Genomic DNA, 20,214 nt, shown 5'->3' with positions numbered 1-20,214 from the left:
GCCGCCTCGACCCACTGTATTGCTGCGCTGATTCCACGGTCAAGTGGGATAGTACAGGGCGAGCTGTCTGTCAGCTCTGCGGCAGAACACTGTCAGTGATGCAGACGCGTCCTTCCGCGATACAAATGTTTATTCCGTGCTGTGATCCTCTGGCTAAGCGAGGCGGTGCCCGAGTACGCCGGCCACTGCTATATATCGGTCAAAATGCGCCTCCCATGGCCACTGCCCTTCAATGCCCTCCATCACCCGGGCTTGCTTCTCCAGTACAGCTCCCGCCAAACAACGGCTAGCGCGATCCCCTCTGATTCCCTCCGTGCCTGTAGTAAGCCCGGAAGCGAAGGCCTCCGTGAGACGTCCGGGCGTATCGCAAGTCGCAAGTCGTGTACCGGCAAGGGGGAAGAGGACCGTGATTCCCTGCGTGAAGTTCGAGCGATTCCCCAGAGGAACTCAGCCGCGGACGAGTCGGGGCCGCACAAAGCTCCTGCCCGATTCGGAGGATCCCATTGTTTATGACCACGTGCAGCTCAGGCTGCTTTAGGCAAGCGTGCAAGCGAACCGCACGTGGGCGGTGCCGCCGCCGGCTTCCCACGCTCCATGGCTCTCGCCCATCAGAGCCCTGGCGCGCCAATCACCGCCCGGCGTCCATTGTACTGCGCGCCCTGCACGTTCTGCGCATTCTGATCATCGCGACTTCCCAACCCCCCTCGTCATCGCAGGCCTGCAGGGGACCCTCGTCTCATCATACCAGGTCGGTCATTTCAGGGAGACCCTGCTTCGCGAGGAACGCGCGAACATTCCGCGCGAAGAGGAAGGAGGCCCCGTGGTGATGAACATGGAGACGCGGAGAGATGCTTGTCTATCGAGACGTCCATGTCCGTGTTCCTCCGTGAGCGGAAGATATCTTGGGAGGCGTCATCTCACTTTCTTTGGATGGGAAGGCCATTGACAGCGGATGGGAAGTGTCGCTGCCGAGACCTCTGGGTGCGCAACTCCGAAGGATTTCCAGTGCTTTCTCTCTATCGAACTTCCAACGCAAAGACGTCGATGTCTTGGATACTGGGACCTTGCTCGTCGCTGGCCTACCGCCTTCACCCTCCGAAAGGCTTGCCTTGATCCCATTCCGCTGGCGTTTATCCTCATTTGGCATACCGACTCGTGGCCTCTCGTGGCGCAATATTGCCAGGAAGTACGCGTACGGATTTAATCGATGGCACGCGGCGGCGCGCCTGACCTTTTTGTGGTCGCGTGTGACCTGCCGTGGCCCCGCCTGACCTCCAGTGACCCCTCGAGGCCTCCTTCCTGGTACGCGACGCTCTTCGGAAGCAGATTCGTGAGAGGTGAGGCCCGTTCACAGCAGGCAACGCGCTCAGGTGACCCACAAGTCTATTGCAGAGCCAATCGTCGAAGTTCCCTCCTAGCAACGTACTTCTTCGCTCTGCGCAAGCATCTGCGTTCTGGCGCGACCGGCGAGGGTGGTTTTATTTTGGTATGAGCGTGCGGGAGCAGGATTTCTGCGCCTTACGATCACAAGTATGCTCGGGTACTCCTCCGCGCTTCGTCAAGATTATAGGTCCCGTCTTTGTTCATCCACCATTACGGACGGCACTTTCTTCTCTGTCGCTCTTTAGCTGCGATTAGGCATTCGTCGACGTTACTTCACTCGTACGACTTGAGCACGAACCCCCCACGCTGCACAGATTTTACGTCTCTCGATGCGCCTCACGGCCGTGGCGAAGCGCGACTAAACCTCGGATCCTCCCTTCGCAGCTAGATTGACGAGCGCCGCTGAGACTCTGACAAGCTGGCTGCTGTTTGGCGCTTTCGTTGACCCGCCTGTCTTGCTTTGGTCCTCTGCTTAAGGGTCTGCTGCACACGTTGCCGCCGGCTCGTACGTCTTCCCTTTTTCCGTCAGACGTTTTACCCTGCTTTGTTGTCGTGCTTTTGGGGCAATCGCATCGCTCGCGTCCATGATTATACCGACCCTTACTAGGAAAAGCTGAGTTATCGCGAATAGCTGGTCGAAGTACGAATTCTCTCAACCGTCTGGCGTAATCTTTTGCGGCGCATTCACCCTCTGAACCTCTCCTTTGACGGGTCCCCTGCGAGCCGACGGGCTCGACGGAAGGACTCGTGGCTGAAAGACGCGTGCCATCCCGACTGCCTCCTACCGTTCTACTCTCTCAGACAATGATAGCAACTTGTGGGCATGGCCTTCGAACGGACAACAATCAGAGCCTCTGCCACCCCAAACCCTGCCTAATGCAGCTCGGAGCTTCAGATACGTCGTGTCGGTTTGAGAACATTTGTTTGAGCGAGGGCGTCGTCTCGTCGGAGGCTTATCGTCAAGGAGGCTGAAGGGGCGCCACCATCAGAGCGTGTAAGGGAAACCAGCTCACCTCGATGGATAACGAGCTGTCGTCGATCGGTGGCGACCGGGTGGATGACGATCGCCACGCGGGCGTAGTAGATGATTGAATGGAGACCGGAGGTCTGTGAATGATTGGAAGTATACGCTGGCGTATGAACTGCCAGAGAAAGAAGATTGCGATAGGGGATCTACGGGCACGAGCAGATGATAGATAGGTCTTTGGGCTGATAATGTATTGAATGTAACACCACTGTATCAGGGATTTCTGCTTGAGGAACAGGCGGAACGTTGGACTGGTAGGTTACAGCCTTCCCCAAAGGCGCGAATCTTTCGTGCTAAGATTATCGCTGCGCTCGTTTACCTCTTCCTCAGAACTATTTGGTGGAAGTACAGTGCTGAGAGGTGTGGTATCTCATGTTATTCTTGGGGATGGATCGGGTTTTACGACGTTGTCGAGGGCCAGACTTGCAGGACGAGTTCAAAGTTCAACCGTGGGAACGCCTGCGCACGTTGTCGAGAACGTGATCCTTAACGTCACGGTTCATTTTCCTAGACTTTCACCTCGAGCGCAGCCAGCGTCCGCCCTCTGAAGGAGATGATCAGCTCCTTCCGTGGCCTCCATCCTCCATGAACTCCGACGAGCGGGACAAGGCGGTTGAGAAAATCTTGGTAATGCATCTGTGGGCGCCACGATCGTGAGCTGGCGCGGTGGCAAAACGAATTTCCTTCCGTTTTTCCTCATTCGGAACGAACCAATGGCCAGAACTCGACTTGAATTTCACAGCCGGTGCTGAGGTCATCACTGTCTCCTCGTCCGGCCCTTGCTGATTCTTCCTCATCCGGTATCAAGGCTAGATCAGCGCTAGTCTGCTCGAAGTTGGGAAAGTCTCACCTTCATCATGACGGGGACCTACAAGACGTATGTGCTCGAGGGATTTGAGAAGGACCTCTCTGGGCTAGTGCAGACGACGAGGAGTTTGCCGGATAGCCTGAACGAGACGGATGTGGTAAGCGCTCTGGGCTTGGGTCGGGTGTCCTGAGCTCACAACTGCAAGCTTGTCCGCGTACATGTTGTGGGGCTGAATGCGCGAGACCTGCAAAGTAAGCGCTTTGCCCAGCTCGCTGATGGAGAAGTACCAAACTGATGATTGCCCACCACCAATCTAGTCGCATCTGGGACGTATCCCGCGCCTCATCTGCCGCCAACTGGACTTGTACCGTGCTCGGACTGCGCAGGCGTCGTTGAGAAAGTAGGCTCGAAAGTCGATAGGGTCAGTAGTTCCTTTGTCCGCTAGGAAACACTACTCAACCCTTCCAGGTTCATCCTGGGGACCGCGTCGTTTCTCACGTATCGTACAACTGGATTCACGGCGAGATGGGCAATGCCATGCAGAAGACGGCGTGTGAGTGAGACTTTTGTCGCTACTCATATGGCTTCACTCAAGCATATATATTTAGTGGGCGGTGGAATTGACGGTGTCCTTTCCGAATACGCCATCTTACACCAGGTACGTTTCTATCCTGGATGATGGCAACCTCACCATTCACATGAAGATCAGGACGGCGTCGTGCACATACCGGACTTCATGTCCTTCGCTGAGGCATCGACTCTGCCAGTGGCTGCGCTTACCTCATACCACTGCCTCTTCGGCTTCGAGCGCACCCTGCAGCCCGGACAAGCCGTACTTGTCGAAGGTCAGTAACCCCAGAGAACTTTTTTTTTTTGCTGGCAAGACCTGTAGCTGAAATCAATTTAGGCACTGGCGGCTGCGCCATCGCCGCGCTGCAGCTGTCGCTTTTCGCAGGCGCACGGCCTATCGTCATCAGCTCGTCGGACGACAAGCTGGCACGCGTACAACAATTGGGCGTTCCGGCAGAGGATTGCATCAATTATAAGGTGAACCTTCTCCATGTTCGTCGTCGCTCAGGATCTAATAACGATTACAATTTCGCAGGCAACCCCAGATTGGGAAAAGCGCGTCCTCGAGTTGACCGACGGTCGCGGCGTCGACCATACGGTCGAAATTGGCGGGCGGAATACACTGCCAAAGGCCATCGCCTGCACCGCGCCCGGTGGCTGTGTGTCCGTGATTGGGGTCAGTCTTCTCTGCGCCGCCCACAATATTGCGCACGTCCAATGTCCTCGTCACTAAAATCGCATCCCCAGTACCTCGACGACTACAAGCCGAACGCCTCTGACTCGCAGCCCGACGTCGACATCGCCAAGCTCATCCTCTACACGCAAGCCAACGTACGCGGCGTCGTCTGCGGCTCGCGCCTGCTGTTCGAGCAGATGATCCGTGCGCACCAGCAAGCGCATTTGCGGGCAGGTATGTCTATGACCCAATCACTTCACGAGCGAAGCACCGCTGCTGGTAGTTGACATTATGTTGTAGGAAAATCCTCCAAGAATATTCTGACGCCTGTAGTCGACCACCAGTTCGCCTTCGACGAAGCGAAGGAGGCCTTCAAGTGCTTGGAAAGTGGGAAGTTCTTCGGGAAGGTTGCTATCAATGTCATACAGGAGTCGTAGGGTATCGTGATTGTCGTTAAACTCATAGCGAAGTAGCAAAGAAAGCAGACAGAGAATGAAGAGTCAGTGTAAAAATATTCTATGACGGCGATATCACTCCTGTGGCCGCGGCCCAAGCTTCAGGACCACGCGCGGCAGCTTCTTGGCGGCACTCGCATCTGCAGTGGGCTTCGGCGTCTCCTCCTCACTCTCGGTCAACGACGACTCCGACGTCGTCGACTCTGCGGGATGCTTCTTCCTACCAGCAGCCGCAGGCGACGCAGCTGCGGACGAAGGCCTCGATGCAGGTCTCGATGTCGGCGGCGACACCGGATCCCCCGGTTTCTTCCTCTGCCTAAGCTGCATCGATCGAGGCGGGATCGGCGCCTTGCTCGTCTTCCCCTTCTCGCTCAGCTGCGGGATCCGCTCCTTGAGCGCGTCGAAGTTTGCGGTGGCGCGGTCGAGCCAGGGCTCGGGGGTGGCGAGGGATGCGCGTCCGCCGCGGCGCTTTTTGATGGCTTTTTCGAGCTGGGGTAGGATGAGTGAGAGGTAAGGAAAGGGTGAGTGAGAGGGGAGTTCCGTATGTGTGGCAGTCGTAGACGTACCTTCACGAGGTTGTCTACGTTCCACCATTCGGGACGGACGCCTGGTAGATCGGATAGACCGCAGAGGTGCGCAAGTGAGCCGCTGATGAGAGCGCGGTCGCCGTAGCCGCCTAATAAATAAATAATTGCAGTGAGCCGGAATTGTAGATGCAGGGTAGCGGCGCGCATACCCTCGAGGACACTAATCAGTCTCCCATCGGCATAACGGTCACTGAACGCGCAGGCGTCCCGCGCGAACTGGTAGTAAAACGAAGTCGGTACGTTGCGCTTGTGGCGCTGCATCGATTCGTACTCGTGCTCGCAGGCATCAAATCCACAGCTAGAATGTATGTATAGTTAGCACATGGCCCACGAAACCATCTCTAGCGCTGAAGTATACCTGATGAAGACGAGCACGTCCTTTCCCGGGCCACCCGTTTTATCGAGGAATTCCTCGGCTCGACGGATGATCCTGGTATATTGTGACTGGTATAGCGCGTCGAACTCTTCTTGCGACTTCCAAGTTTGGAGATGTACGTTCTCGACATGCTGTCCGTGCTCTCCACGAATGGAGACGGAGGCAGCTTGCACGAGCGCGGGCTTTCCGTCCTGTGCAGCCAGTTGGTCAGAGAGTCTCGCGCGCATTTGTGGCACCGTACCTCGCAGGGATATGACAGTATGTCATGCAGCGATGAGTAGTACATTTGCGGTCCTGGCTTCACGTCTGGTGCGCCGGCTTCGCTTTCCAGAGTTTGACGGTAGGTCTCTTCGTTGATTTGCCAGATGAGCGACTGTGTTCCGTTTCCTTTGCACTGCGGTGAGGCCTTCTGGGAATATATTACGGATGATGTCGCTTACCATGATGGAGGTCTATGTCGAAGACGACTACGCGCCGGACGCCGTGCTTTAAATGGGCTGTAAAGGGCGTTCAGAATGAATGTCAAGGGTTTGGGGAAAGTCATCCCACCATGCGCAGCGCCAACCACGACGTTGTTAACAAAGCAAAACCCTGAGGGTGTGTCTTCGCCACAATGATGACCTGGTGGCCTTATTGCGGCAAAGGCGCGCCGGGTGCGGCCAGCGATGACATCGTCGACTGCTTCGCAGACGGTACCCATCGCCCCCTGCATCGCATCGATAGATTCTGGACACACTATGCAAACGAGGGGTTAGTGGACCATAGAGATTTAGTATGTAAGCTGGACTTACGATATAGGTCACCTTGCGCATACCCCTCGGGAATTTCTGACCCTCCCTGTCGTATCTTCTCCGTGCTCTCCTTCGCCCACTTGGTCAGGTTCTCGAGGTACACATCGCCGTCAATATCGCCATGAACAAACTTGACAGCAGGATTGTCAAGCATCTTCACCGCCGCATCTGTATGCCGAATGCTCCAAGCTTGGTTGTCTCCCTTGCCACTATCTTTGTTTGGGCTGATGTCGAGGCGGGCCAGAGCGTCGGCGAGCTCGTCGGATGGTGTGGACTCGCGCTTGACTTCAGAGCTTTTGCTAGAGGGTACAAGCTCCCCCAACCGCGAGTTCGCAGCCGATAGGCCCACGAGGACCGCGCGAAGACGCTCGGGCCTTTCTACTATGGCAGAAAGGTCCGTTGAGCGAATATATTGATGGTCGAAGCATTTGTTCTGCACATAGAAGGTGTGCTGGCCTCCTGAGTGAGGCGAGCTCATCTGGACTGTTCGGAGCTGGTCGGTGGAGAGGGAGATGGAGGACAGCAAGTACCAGCGAAGATCCGGGTCAAGTTGAACTTCAACTTGAGATTGATCGACGCCACAGCGACGCGACGCTCACGTGGGAAATCAGCTTGAGGGCAGGCTGCCTCGCGTTGACCGGTCTCGGCTTTGTGCAGCCCTGTGAGTCTATTGCGTAGCCCTGCTACTTTCCCATAGCTAAGGTGACGAGCAAGATACCATAGAATATCTCCTATACAAATACCGTGAACCGTCATATATACACCGGATGGTCGTGAAAGCTCTGCAAATAAGTCAGGGCTGTGGCGCGAACAAGGTCTGCAGCTTGTCAATCAGGATAGCCCATTCAACGATCGTTACACCCATCCTCAGCGCCTCCTCCCTAATTTCCTTGTCTCTCGTGTCCTCGGATAAGCGCGCAACCGCTCGAAGGTGCTCCTCGCTCGTCATCCCCAGACTTTCCAAAACTGGCGCGATGTGCAGTAGAGAAGGCTCGCACGAATCAAGTACGCGATCAAAAGCGCCCTCAGGAGTCTTGATGGAACTGATGGTCGCTCCCGACTGCGTGGGGTGGAACAAAGAGGATAGAATACGCCGATTGGGGCTGGATCCCCGGCGGCTATGTGTGTATCGTCGGTCTGCATGTTCTGTTAGAAGGTGTAGCAGATATAGACCGAATAGTAAACTTACTCAGCTGGGCAGTAGGGCTGTTCACGCCATTCGGCGTCGAAGTTCGTGGCGGAGGGCTTGGAAGCGACCGCGGCGAGGACGAAGTGCCGGTCCTTCGACTATCTGCCCTAGAGCCGTACGATGCCTTCCTGGGCGGCGTAGTTCCTTGCGGCAGCATCTGATTTAAAGTGTTTCAGCAAAGAATCAACAGACAGAAAAATCTGAGAATTACTGGAGGAGAAGCACTCCTTGCGCTGCTATCCATCCCAAGCCCCCGCACCTCCTCGATTACACGCGTGCTCCCCGGAACCGGCGCGACTGACTCCGGATAGTCGTCTGCGCCAACAAAGTAGACGCTCATCTCCGGCTCTGGCTCAGTTGCCTGCGCCGCCTCCTCCGCCACTTGCTCGCGCCATGTCGAAATAGTCACCGTTTTCTGTGGGCTATCCTCTAGGACGCGCCGCCGGACCATCGAAAACTCGGTGTTCCCCTGGATGATCTCTGTCTCGCGACGCACGGGCGGCGGCCAATCGCGCTCCGAAGGCGGATTAGGTAGGCGCTTGCTGCTCGCGCGGCTCGTCGTGGTCGGGCTTCGCCGAACGACCGCGCCGCGGGGAGGTCCCTGAGGCCATCCGTCCTGCGACTGGCCCCACTCGCTACCACTGCGCCCGGTAACATGGCGCGCAACTGACCCCGCGCGCGACGGAGTCTGCCGCCCCTCGCCCGCCAGAACCCGCGTACTCGACGACCCAGGGCCCTTCCTCGGACTAGCCTGCGGCGTTCCCCGAGTCGCATTCGCCTGCCCCATGGCCATTTGCCACTCTGAGCGCGTCTCTCCCGGGGCTGCTGTGTAAGTACAAGCGTCAAAGTCGCTCCCCAGCGGCGTCGCCGTGAACGCCCGGGACTCGCGCAGGTGTGTGCCCCACTCCGTCTGCGCGCCGCGCGTCGTCGTTCCCGCCTGGGTCATCGCATCGAAGTCGTCGTCCAGCGGCGGCGACGTCGGCGGCGGGTTCGGGCGCCGCACAAGCGTCTTGCCCGTGCCCTCTCGGTTGGGCACTAGGTACAATGCGCCCAGCTCTATCGCGATCAGTGTGATCAGTCCCGGTTCGATTATTTGCGGCGTGGGCGCATACCGCTGTCTGTGTCACGATGTCTCAGCATTTCGGGCTTGCTGGCCTCGAGTGCTCGCTAATATGTCTTCCTTCCTACGGTGAGGGTCGAACGCAACGCCTAGCGTTTGCGTTCCATCGATGCTCCCGCTCCCGGACATGAGGCAGCGGCATGGGCTCGGACAACCTCATGTTATTGCATTTTACCCACGAGCGACCTAGCACGTGGCAGACCTAGCTGTAATGCAATGCTTTATCCCATCGAAAGGTTAGTCTAAAGCAATGATGGCAGAAAGGAGTTCAGTTGTACACATTCGGCGCCGGGCGAGCTGGATGAATCCGAACTTGGGTTCGTCACGCAGTCATGCATTCACGGTCCGGACTTTGCCGAGTTCACGACTCGACCAAGATGTGGATTACTGTATCTTGCATGTCCGCCAAGGATATGTACACCTCTAGTTCGGCGAGGGGAAGGGCTTGCGCAGTAGACCGGAAAACATCTCGCAAGTCTCGAGTCTCTACGCGGCATTATGATTCATGGCCCTTTGCGCACCTCTCTTTGTGGGCGCGTGAAAGTGATGGCTATTCTATGCCACACTCTACATTGCACAAGGGAAAGGCATTTCTTCCGCTGTTTGCAAAACTGGCGCCTACCTTATGTTTGCAGAAGTAGGTCCTCGTGGTCGCACAATTCGGGCCGAAGCTCTGGCGTGCCGGGCGCTTGATTCTCAGGCTTGACTTCCTACCCTACTGTCATTCCCTCGCCATGTCTGATCCTTCTGGAGTACTTCCGGAACCTGTATCATTGACTTCTGGTACTGGAATACGCGTGGACCAGCTCAGAGTGAGGGTAGTGGCTTGCCACGAAGCCCGTGTTGACACTCGTCCACTTGCATAGCGCCGAACATGCTTCATATGCCAGCAGGAAGAGACATTCGACGGTGCGTAGTAGCCTCAGATGCTGGTTCTTTGCTGACCTATATGCAGCTGACAGCAATCCATCTAACGCCTGGGTTCATCCATGTCGATGCACGCTGCTAGCACATCGCACTTGCCTCGTGAACTGGATCAACGCCGTACACCTCCCCAAAGCGCCAGACCCGTACAAGATGGAAGTGCGGTGTCCGCAATGCAACGAAGTCTACACCTTTGCGGTCAATGATAGCACACCTTCGCGGTTGCTCAAGGTCTTCGACCTGGGCAACAAGATCGTCGAGGGCGCTGTGCAGATTGGCATGAGAGCCCTGGTTATTGGGGCCATATTGTCCTTTGGACGATGTGAGTAACATTCCCTCCCAACCTAGCGTCATCTCAGTTCTTATTTGCAGCAATATACACCGTATTCATCGCCTATGGCGCCGCCTCAATCCGCCTCTACATCGGCGAAGAGTGCGTTTTCATCTCCCCCTTCTTTCCCTCCCCCTTCCTTCCCTCTTCCTTCCCTCACCCCCGCTTACGCCCCTCCAGAATGTACCAAATCCTCCTCTCCGACGACACCCTCGTCTGGCCCTGGGAGGCCTTCATCCGCCTCCCCTGGATCCCCCTCAACGCCCTCCTCGGCTCCTACCTCTCTATCGCCAACATCCTCTGGGACCCCCTTCCCGCATTCCTCATCTGGCCCGCGTCCACCGCGGCTGCCCATCGTACTGTACGGCGCACGCTCCTCTCGCTCGGCCGATCCGACGCCTTCCCCCGCGGCGTCACCGCGGCATGGCCACCGTCACCGGCTTTTGTGCATTTCCTGGGTATACCCGGCGCGAGGTTCACGTACTCGCTCGTGCGCGGGCGGATGATACGAAGAATCGCAGGCCTGCCGCAGCGGGAAAGCACGGCTGAGAACACCCTGCGGCAGCTCGTCGAGGACTCGGACTCGGAGGACTCGGACGGAGAGGAGGGCGACGAAGGCGACGAGGTAGACGAAGCGGTCGCCCTACAACGCCACCTGAGCCGCCCCGGCTGGCTTGCGCGCGCGGGCCACTCCCTCCTCACGCCGTTCTACGCGAACGGAATGGGGTGGGTGCTCGGCGAGGCCGCACGGCATGCGCAGTGGCTGAAGACGGCGCTGGCGATCCGGCCGGCGCTGGACCCGCTGGCGGTGGTGCCGGCGCCAGTGCTCACGCCTCTAGATTTTTGGAAGACGGGGGCGATGAGGGGGGAGGATGTGAGCTCGATCACGGCGTTCTTCCGCGCGTTCTGGGGCGGGACGGGGCTGTGGGCGAGTACGGACCCGGTGTGGTTCCGCAATATCCTCGGGCTGGGTATTTTCATGGTGGTGCGTATCGTCTTCCTCTTGTGCCGATGCCAACTAACGACCTCGTCAGGCCAAGGATGCTCTGTATGCCCTGCACCTACGATACGCGCTCAGAGAACTCCGGTCGCGCAAGATCATCAGCCGCGATTTCGGGAACGTAGACAGGAGTACGCTGGACTTGATACCCCGAGATGTAGCCAGTTGAGGTCGGCTTCATGGATGACCGTGAGCTGATGCTATCTTCTACTTTTCTTGTTTCCCGCGTCACCCTCTCTTGACTCTCGGTCGCTCTTTTACAGTACGAGCATGACTTATCGCGCACGCTCGTTCGTGCAATATTATACAGATCCATGGTAAGTACAGTTTGATCGTCCACCGTCATTCATTCTTCCTCTCGTCGTCAAACCCCCTCTTCCTCGCTCGCGTCATGTTCTTCCCTCATCGTAATCCTTCCTCCTCCCCCTCCATCGTCCGCCCCCTCCCCCCTCCATCTACGACCCATCGATCGTACTCTTCCCCCTTACGACTTATCCTCGACCGGGAAGTCGCGCCCTGTCGTGCTCTTGTACCCGCGGCGGATCGCGTCCGAGATCTGCTCGTCCTTCGCCTGCTCAAGCGCGGATTCGTTCGTCTGCGGGCCCTGGCCCAGGACGTGCTCCTGCACCCAGTCGACGCCTGTGGAGGGGGTTAGGGTGGGGGACGTGAGAAGGGGGGTGAGGAGGAGGAGGGGGGAATGTGAGAAGGGGGGGGGGGCGAGGATGGATGTTGTTTGCAGGGAATGGAAAGCTACTACTAACCCTTATCAAGCGCGTCTGCAGATCCATGTCAGTTCCCAATCCCTACCCAGCATCCCTACTTCGTCCACTCACCCTCCTTCTTCTCCCCCGACTGCCCGCCGCCGAGCCCGTTGTTGATCTTGTCCATGAAGCCGCCGCCGCCGCTCGAGTGCTGCGACTGCTCGGAGGACTTGTTCTTGTTGAGGCTGTTCAGGAAATCCATGGTCGGCGGTTTGGGTGGTGGGTGTGGCTTGGGTGGTGGGTGGGTTTGTGTTCGTTAGAGTGGTGGTGGGTGGGTTTGTGTTCGTTCAGGTGGTTGTGAGAATGGATGGTAGTGCGTTCGTTCAGGTGGTCGTAGTTCAGTGCAGATGCGAGCTATAAGAGCGCGGGTGGGGTGGTGACGTTCCCCTGCATCATCGCCCTTGGCATGCGTCCCTTCATGGTGGTCGCCGGCGTTGGAGGCGCTCCGCGCGCTACTGGCGTCAGGCGATGCGTACTCGACCCCTGGTTACGCCGGTGGCTGCGCGCGACCGGGAGGCTGGGCGATGCGCGGTGACGTCAGGGGAGTGGGGATTTTGAACTTGGTGGGCGTCGGTTTGTTTGTGTTTGGTCGTTTGTGGTGGATGCGTCGTTGCCGTTGCCCTGAACGCTGCGTGCTCGACGCCGCCGCCGACCTCAAAACACTCGACGTGGCGATTTTATCTGATTCTTTCAGGATGGCGAGGACATCTTGATGTCTCGTAAGGCGCCTACATACGACCTTCGAGCTTCAAGCTTGGGGCGATGTGTGCTGTTCATTGTTATACAGAAATGATAGTACAGTTCCGCGTTCCATGCGTCCTTAACCTATCATTCAGGTCATCTCTCCTTCCCATCTATTTATCCTGGATGGGGACATCCTTGCCAGTGACGCCCTTGAACCCACGACGAATGCCGTCGGAAATCTGCTCGTCCTTCGCCTGCTCGACGGCAGACTCGTCGTTCTGCGGGCCCTGGCCCATGCGCTCTTGGGCGAAGTCGACGCCTGGGGGGTTGTCAGTCACAACACCTGGGGGGATGCGCTCGCGCCACTGACCCTTGTCGAGGGCGTCTGTGAGGGTGGATCAGCGGTGCGTCATTGATATGCGAAGATGAAGCTGCTCACCCTCGTTCTGCTCGCCCTTCTGGCCGCCGCCGAGGCTGTTGTTGGCCTTGTCCATGAGGCCGCCACCGCCACTGTGGCGCTCCTGCGTCTCGTTGCCGGAAGACTTGCCCTTCAAGAAGTCCATGATAATGTTATAAGGCTGTTCGTTGGTTGGGTGATGTGTAGAGTGGGTTGCGATGCAGGTCTCTTCCGCTCTAAGCATTCAGCTCTTATAGGAATGGCAAACGAGGGTCGGTGACGATTTCAGTCGTACCTAGGCGCATCATCGTCCCCTCACCGCATGAATGGGAGCGTCGTTCGCTACGTAGCCGCCATTATCCATAGAATAGGCCGGTCTGCAGGTGGTGATGAGGCACTGCTTACGGCCAGGACGCCAGGACCCTACTGCGGGAGGGTCACAAGGGAGTGGACATGAAGGGCGCTGAGGACTCAAGACATCAGAGTGAAGTCAACTGTTCAACCGGGCGATGTGTGAATCTGTGGGTCCACGACCGGCGGTTGCCGAGAACGTGACCCGGCACGCGGATCGCACGGCGCGTGATGTCAAGACGCGTCTTTCGCGTCTTGTCTCGAACCGCGACGCGCCTGGCGTCAAATTTTGCTTCTGGGGTCAGAATACTTGGAAGGATTATTCTTTGAAACACCTGCAGTGGTCAAAATGTCCACCGACCCCCTCCCATCCTGGATAAGAGAACTCCGCCTCTCAATCAAGGAGTCCTCTGAGCGGGGGTTGATTGTTTCTACGAAATGGTAAGTAACTTCCCAATCTGATCAACCGACTGCAATACATATCTGAGCGCAGGGCAACAGACATGCTCAACGCTATTCCGCCTGACCGGCGGCGAGCGGCAGGTGGCGGGCCCGAGGACCTGAGTATGCGGATGCAGAGTAAGTCCAGTCCGATACACGGGTGAACCCAGTACGCGGCGTGCATCTAGTATGCGGTGTTAAACGGTAGACGTGCTTCCTCTGGCATATCAGCGCGTATACGCGGCTCGCTTTCTTTGTTGCTCTTCCCACAATCCGTGCGGGCTGGCTCAACGAAGGCCCAGGTGCAGACATCTCCGACCCAGAAGACCAGGAGGAGGAAGACTTCTTTACCTACGCCCGGCAAGTGTTCGATGCGAAGGAGTTCCAGCGCGTGGCGACGATCTTGCGGGACTGCGAGAGCCCGAAGGCCGTCTTCCTCCGGCTGTATGCGCGGTATTTGGAGAGCGAGAGGGTGGCGCAGTTGCAGTGGTGGAAGCTCAGCAGTAAGTCCGCTGTTTGTGGTATTCACGTGCCACCTACTGACCTTTGTATGCCACCCGCCCACATCGAATAGCTTCGCGAGAACAGCCGCCCGCACCAATCAACGACGACCTTCACGAGTTGTTGGAGTTGACGGGCAAGCCGACGGACCCATGGATACTCTTCCTGTAGGTTCTTTCTCTTATAGGCTCTTCGTACACGCACAGCGCTGATTGCTGAATATTCGCAGGCAAGGAATTATCTACTACCGACTATCGCGCCGCCATGACTGCATGCGCGCCGCGCTCGCATCCGTCGCCACTCGCCCATGGAACTGGTCCGCCTGGGAGCTGCTCTGTTCCGCCATCGAGACGTATGCTGAGGTGCGGTTTTTCGCATTGTACTCTTTCTTTATCGTCCACTTCTTTCTTTATTGTCTACTCCTCTCTTTCTTTGTCTCTACATTCCAAGCGGAACTGCCCAAACCGGCCTGGCGAACAAAACTAACACCCTTCCCCCACACAGCTCGACCACGTCCTCGCCACCCTCCCCCTCGACCCCAAGCACCCAATGTCGATCTGCTTCCGCGTCAAGGTCGCGAACGACTTCTATAATTCTGGCCGGGGGGACTTTAACGCGGTATGCGCTTTGCGGAGGATGTATTTCTGCAATAGTACGTGGCTGGCGGGGCAGGCGGCGCGCGTGCTGTTGAATACGAGAGGTAGGGGTCTTTGTCTAGTAGATGGTCTTCGTCTAGTAGATGGTCTTCGTTTAGTTGACCCTGCACGCAGACCTCGACGACGCCGAAAAGCAGTTTGACTCCAACCTCGCCGCCGAACCGTTCCGGCTAGACGACATCGACGCGCACGCCAGCACGCTATGGCTTGCGAACAAGAAGGAGCGCATCGCGGAGCTGGCGGCCCATTTCGCGGGCGCGCCGCAGGACAAGCCCGAGTATTACTGCCTTATGGGTGCGTGTCCGTCTACCGTTTACGTCGTCCTTCGCCATAATTCTGTATAATCGATGCATGACCAATTATTGTTATATGTCAATCAGGATCGACTAACCCACTCACCCCCAGGAAACCACTACTCCGCACGAAAAGAACACGAGAAAGCGGTCCGCGCCTTCCGCAAAGCGACGTATCTCGACCGGACGTATGGCGCGGCGTGGACCCTTATGGGCCACGAGTACTACGAGATGGCCAACTACCATGCGGCCATCGAGTCGTATAGGCGGGCGATTGGTGCGTGTGCTCGATTTTTCGACCTATGTCTACATGCCCTCCAACGAGGGAGAATGTGATCAGGATGAGCCCCATATGCTTACGCACCACCCAGGCGTGAACGCGAAAGACTACCGCGCGTGGTCCGGCCTCGGTCGCTCGTACTCGGCGCTGAAGCTGCATATATATGCGATTTATTATAATAGGAAGTCTACGGAGATCAAGTACGTGTGGCCGGTTTTTGGTATGGGTAACCGGCCAGGTGAAGTGGCTGACGATCGCGCAGACCGGGCGACGCGCGCTCGTGGATGGAGCTGACGGCGGCGTTCGAGGAAGTGAGCAAGTATGTGTTCTTGCTCTTGACTATACTTCTTCCGCATGTAGTCCTTCTACGTGTACTCCCTAGTAGAAGGAGGATCGTCGCAAACTAAATATCCTCAAAGAGTAGACGCTGACCCCCCGTCTCCCAGATACCGCGACGCAGCCGCCTGCTGCCGCCGCGCCATCGGCCTCGACCCAGACCGAGAGAACGGCATCAGGCATCGCTACAAGCTGGCCTGGTACCACAAGCGCGCGGGAGATCACCAGCAAGCGTTGGAGACGTACCTGGAGATCATCAGGATTTGCAGAGAGAACTGTACGTGTCCATGTCTGATTTTGTCATCGTCCTCCCATTCCCCCGCGCACCCCTGCACATACGTACCCTACGCGCATGCTCATTGACACTACGTGCATGCTCATTCCACATACGCGTGCTCACACCACCCTCGCAGACAACCTCATGCGCCTGAAGGAGAATATTCAGTCTATCGTCGCCTTTGCCGAGCTGCAGATGACGCATGAGAGCTCGTTCGGCAACATCGTCGACGCGTATATCATCCTCAAGAATGCGCCCAATCCTGAGGTGAGTTGCTCATGGCCCTACTCGTCTTTTACCCGCGTCTCTCCCTTGCCATTGTCTCCCTCGTCTGTGCCACCCTCCTTGCCCCGTTCACTCAATCACTCACTCCCATTCCATCAATAACCCCCACCCCAGGACGTCCCCCTCCCCCGCGCTACTTCCAATGACCCTTACGCGGCCACCGAGGCCATCAAGCGCCAGCGCGAAGGCCAAATGTACATCAAGCAGTACATGAAGGAGAACCCAAAGGAGTTCCAAAAGGTGCGCGACCTGCTCGCCCGGCTCGAGGGATCGATCTGGCGGCTGTCGGCGGAGAGGAAGCAGGAACTGAGGAGGCGGTCGCTGTTGAATGGGATCCCGGGGCTGAAGGTGAATCTTGTGTAGAGGGTGGGAGGAGGAGGAGTGGGAGGGTTTGGAGAGTTGGGAGGTGAGTCGAGCCGATCTTCAACTCAGATGAATTGTCCACTCAAACTCGCTCGCAGGGGTATACTTCTCTTGTATTCGTATGCAAATTCCAAAAGAAATCTTCGTGCACTTCTTCCATCTCTCCTTCATCGGTATCTTCAGTGTACACCGATAGCAACCCCCTGCTACAAGTTCCCCCCTACGCCAACGAGAGACGGTACGAGTAAATCTGGCAACAGCAATTATGCTACAGGTCGAATAGTGCGTATATGTGAGGTAGATCTACCGTAAGATAAAGCTCATGCGACAGGGAGAGAGATCAGAAGCATCCCATGTAGTAGCTACGTTCCCGAAGAGGCAGATACGATTCCGCTAGATACAGCCAGCGGTACAGAGTATCAACCGGGCGGGTAGGTGGGGAGAGAGGGATAAATAGTTCAAGTCCCTAGTCCGTCCAGTCCGGGCTGGACAACCGAGTCAGAGTGATAAACAGATGAGTCGGGCCCAGAGGGATAAGGTCGGGGCCCTACAAGAGAGACAGCAAGCCCTAAGGTCATGCAAAGAGACAGCAGACCCGAGGGAAAAAAATCTCGAGCCTGAGAGAGTGGCGGGGGTAGGACGATAAAGTCGCGAGTGTAGGAATAAGAAGGCGTGTCCGAGAGGCAACAGGTATACCCAAAGACAAAGTAAGATGGGGAGGGTGAGGGTGTAAGGTGGGAGGCGTGGAAGGTTGGGAGCGGGGGCCAGGCGTGTAGAATGGAGGGCGGTAAGGTAGGGTGGTCGGGTGGGGCGTGAGGATCGTGCCAGGCGTCGAACGTCGTACCATGCATCAGACGGAGACAAGGCGAGGCGTCGGCGTCGCGGAGTACATTTCATGTGTCGGGAAGGTCTAGACGCGGATCGCTCACAGCGCCATGAGCGCCACGACGGCCGAGAGCACGACCGCAAGCCCAGCCGGGCCCACCGCCATCGCGCCATTGTTGTTGTCGTCCTGGCTGTCGCTCGTCTGCTCCGAGCCCGAGCCCGACGCCGTGCCAGTCCCGCTCACACGGCCGCCGTTGTAGGTGGCGCGGATGATATCCGCCGCCTGCTCCGCCACGCCGTACGTCGGCGCCATCAAGTGGCACGCCAGCGACACGGGGAACACGGACGAGTCCGCGACGCGCACGTTCGCGGTGCCGTACACGCGCAGGCGCGCGTCCACGACGCCGCCCTTGCTCTTCGGCATCATCGCGCAGGTGGACGAGGGGTGGTACTCCGTGTACACGTTGTCCTTGATCCACGCATCCCAGTCGTCGTCGCTCTGAACGTTGCTCCCCGGCGTCGACTCGTCGCCAAAAACGCTGGAGAGCGCGTCGCTCTGGGCAACCTGGCGCGCGAACTTGAAGCCCGCGCGGAGGATCTGGAGGTCGGCGGTGTGCGAGAGGTACTGCGGGTCGATGACCGGGTAGTCGAAGGCGGAGGTCGAGTTGATCGTGAGGCGGCCCTCGGAGAAGGGGTGCTGGATAGCAGCGGTGATGCCGACGTAGCCGTCGCCCATCAGGTTGAGCAGGAGCTCGATGCCGCCGACAGTCTCGTCGAGCATGTTCGCAGAGAACTGGTAGATGCTCTTGTAGCCCTCCTTGACTTCGTCAGGGTAGCTGCCGACGAGGTTGTTGACCGAGTCGTCGAGCGCGGCGAGAACGTCGCTCTTGAGCTGCGCGACAGCGTCAGCGCCCATGATGGCGGTCATGTTAACGTAGGCAGTGGCTGAGTTGACGAAGGAGAGGAACTCCGCAGAGGTCTATAACCCGCGTTAGCACGCATATACCCAGTTTTTTCAAGTTTGTCGTACCTCGCCGTTCTTGAACAGATGGCCTGCCGTGTCAACGCTGGTCGAGTAGATGATAGCGCTTCCCAAATGGTCGATGAGATGGCTGCCGACACCCGGGAGCTCGACAACCTTCTCAACGCCAGCACTCGAAAGCACGTCTGACGGACCGACACCGCTAACCATGAGGAGCTGCGGGCTGCCGATGACACCACCAGCGAGGATGACCTCCTTGTTGACCTTGACGGTCTTGGTGGAGACGCCGTAGTCAGTCGAATAGTCAACACCAGTAGCCGTAACATTGTCTGCGTTGCTCGTATCGAAGTTGATCTTGAGGCCGTGCGCATTTGGCAAGACGTGCAGGTTGTCGCGCGGCGGCAGAGGATCGAGGTATGCGGACCTGGAGTACGAGCGGGTCCAGTTGGCGGGGTTGATGGAGGAAGTCGTAACGAAAGTGCCGTGGGTCTGGCCACCATCCGGGCTCGGGTTGTGTGGGACACCGAGGCTCTCAAGGGCGGACTGATACTGTGAAACAGCCTCGAATGAACTAGGAACACGGTCAGCCGTCGCCTCATACACGCTTGATGCACGACTCACTAGCCGGGATAGCTAACATGCAGAGGTCCGTCCGAGCCGTGTACGCTGCTGTCGTCATCGATGCGGGCGAGGGACGCGATGTCACTTGACGGGGGGCTGTACGTCTCGGCCTTGTTCATCGCCTTGTGAAGGGCGTCCCAGGTCCAGTACTGAGCACCATCCTCGTCGTCCTCGGCTACGATGTCGTGCCAGGCGTTGATCTCGACCTCTGAGGGCCGCACCATGTACATGCCGTTGATGGCTATATCGGAACGTGTGAGTGGACAGCATGTCGGGATGGGAATAGACGCGTACCCGAGGAGCCACCCAGCACCTTGCCACGGGGCCACGAAGCCTCATGACCGTTGATTCCACTCTGGGCTGTGGTGCTGTACGCCCAATCATATTCGGACTTGACAAGTCCATTCTGGTAAGTTTCCGCGGGAGTGTCTGCAGCGCGAGTTAGTCACCGCGGATGTTTGTGGGGACGAACGAGACGTACTGATGCGGTCGGCGACGTCGTCGCCGGTGCCACCTGCTTCGAGGACGAGCACAGTGTGGTTAGAGTCCTCGGAAAGGCGGGAGGCGAGGACGAGGCTGGGTATATGCGTCAGAAGTCGCGCAAATTTGTTTGGCTTGGCACTCACCCAGCGAGGCCGCCACCGACGATTACGAAGTCGTATTCATCATCGGCAGCGTCTACGATGCCGCGGGCGCTGTGGGATGCGGAGGCGGTAGCGAGCGGAAGTGCGCAGAGCGCAAGCGCGAGCGTCGAAGTCGTCGAGCGCATCGCGGCAAAAGTCGTGTTGAGAAGATGGGGGACGGAAGAGAAACGTTGGCCGTAAGAGGAAGCCGGGGCTTATAACCCCGCACAAGCGCCAGTCACCTGATCCACGCGGACCTCCGAAGTTGCCTAATCAGGCAGCCGAGTAGCCTTTTCGGGAC

General features: G+C 57.7%; 7 protein-coding genes across 7 annotated transcripts; 3 read left to right on the top strand and 4 right to left on the bottom strand.

Moving 5' to 3' along the window:
- Positions 1–3,267: 3,267 nt before the first annotated feature.
- Positions 3,268–4,901, top strand: SCHCODRAFT_02510601 (NAD(P)-binding protein; the record flags this gene model as incomplete). The annotated part of the gene is made up of 10 exons (XM_050343239.1): positions 3,268–3,375; positions 3,424–3,469; positions 3,536–3,639; positions 3,687–3,771; positions 3,827–3,876; positions 3,928–4,063; positions 4,126–4,265; positions 4,324–4,464; positions 4,554–4,698; positions 4,765–4,901. The coding sequence occupies 10 exons, from the start codon at positions 3,268–3,270 to the stop codon at positions 4,899–4,901; spliced, it is 1,092 nt and encodes a 363-aa protein (XP_050198747.1).
- A 93-nt stretch (positions 4,902–4,994) lies between these two features.
- SCHCODRAFT_02509565 (uncharacterized protein) lies at positions 4,995–9,002 on the bottom strand (the record flags this gene model as incomplete). Its single annotated transcript, XM_003029210.2, has 13 exons — positions 4,995–5,408; positions 5,486–5,595; positions 5,656–5,804; positions 5,865–6,073; positions 6,124–6,269; positions 6,323–6,379; positions 6,432–6,617; positions 6,674–7,156; positions 7,204–7,370; positions 7,486–7,810; positions 7,863–8,019; positions 8,074–8,918; positions 8,975–9,002. The coding sequence occupies 13 exons, from the start codon at positions 9,000–9,002 to the stop codon at positions 4,995–4,997; spliced, it is 3,276 nt and encodes a 1,091-aa protein (XP_003029256.1).
- Positions 9,003–9,716: 714 nt separating this feature from the next.
- SCHCODRAFT_02703597 (uncharacterized protein) lies at positions 9,717–11,406 on the top strand (the record flags this gene model as incomplete). Its single annotated transcript, XM_003029603.2, has 6 exons — positions 9,717–9,794; positions 9,849–9,891; positions 9,938–10,228; positions 10,279–10,339; positions 10,418–11,222; positions 11,272–11,406. 6 exons carry the CDS (start codon positions 9,717–9,719, stop codon positions 11,404–11,406), a joined length of 1,413 nt encoding a protein of 470 aa, XP_003029649.1.
- Positions 11,407–11,576: 170 nt separating this feature from the next.
- On the bottom strand, positions 11,577–12,430 carry SCHCODRAFT_02633705 (uncharacterized protein). The gene is made up of 3 exons (XM_003029209.3): positions 12,071–12,430; positions 11,999–12,013; positions 11,577–11,876 (listed from the first exon to the last, which is right to left on the bottom strand). Exons 1-3 carry the CDS (start codon positions 12,198–12,200, stop codon positions 11,722–11,724), a joined length of 300 nt encoding a protein of 99 aa, XP_003029255.1. The 5' UTR covers positions 12,201–12,430; the 3' UTR covers positions 11,577–11,721.
- Positions 12,431–12,752: 322 nt separating this feature from the next.
- On the bottom strand, positions 12,753–13,532 carry SCHCODRAFT_02633699 (uncharacterized protein). The gene is made up of 5 exons (XM_003029208.3): positions 13,507–13,532; positions 13,375–13,456; positions 13,122–13,315; positions 13,053–13,067; positions 12,753–13,001 (listed from the first exon to the last, which is right to left on the bottom strand). The coding sequence occupies exons 3-5, from the start codon at positions 13,243–13,245 to the stop codon at positions 12,853–12,855; spliced, it is 288 nt and encodes a 95-aa protein (XP_003029254.1). The 5' UTR covers positions 13,246–13,315; positions 13,375–13,456; positions 13,507–13,532; the 3' UTR covers positions 12,753–12,852.
- Positions 13,533–13,711: 179 nt separating this feature from the next.
- Positions 13,712–17,149, top strand: SCHCODRAFT_02633698 (TPR-like protein). Its single transcript, XM_050345781.1, has 14 exons — positions 13,712–13,871; positions 13,924–14,009; positions 14,174–14,374; positions 14,446–14,539; positions 14,602–14,734; positions 14,877–15,072; positions 15,143–15,322; positions 15,434–15,598; positions 15,693–15,801; positions 15,864–15,920; positions 16,048–16,214; positions 16,351–16,481; positions 16,614–16,905; positions 16,961–17,149. The coding sequence occupies exons 1-13, from the start codon at positions 13,780–13,782 to the stop codon at positions 16,860–16,862; spliced, it is 1,860 nt and encodes a 619-aa protein (XP_050198746.1). The 5' UTR covers positions 13,712–13,779; the 3' UTR covers positions 16,863–16,905; positions 16,961–17,149.
- A 638-nt stretch (positions 17,150–17,787) lies between these two features.
- On the bottom strand, positions 17,788–20,059 carry SCHCODRAFT_02511180 (GMC oxidoreductase; the record flags this gene model as incomplete). Its single annotated transcript, XM_003029207.2, has 6 exons — positions 17,788–18,666; positions 18,718–19,240; positions 19,291–19,531; positions 19,585–19,719; positions 19,772–19,866; positions 19,917–20,059. 6 exons carry the CDS (start codon positions 20,057–20,059, stop codon positions 17,788–17,790), a joined length of 2,016 nt encoding a protein of 671 aa, XP_003029253.1.
- Positions 20,060–20,214: the final 155 nt, after the last annotated feature.

Source organism: Schizophyllum commune (assembly GCF_000143185.2).
Source record: "Schizophyllum commune H4-8 unplaced genomic scaffold SCHCOscaffold_9, whole genome shotgun sequence".
Lineage (NCBI taxonomy): Eukaryota > Fungi > Basidiomycota > Agaricomycetes > Agaricales > Schizophyllaceae > Schizophyllum > Schizophyllum commune.
The sequence above is the reverse complement of the archived record's forward strand: the minus strand, read 5'-3'. Positions and strand labels throughout refer to the sequence as shown.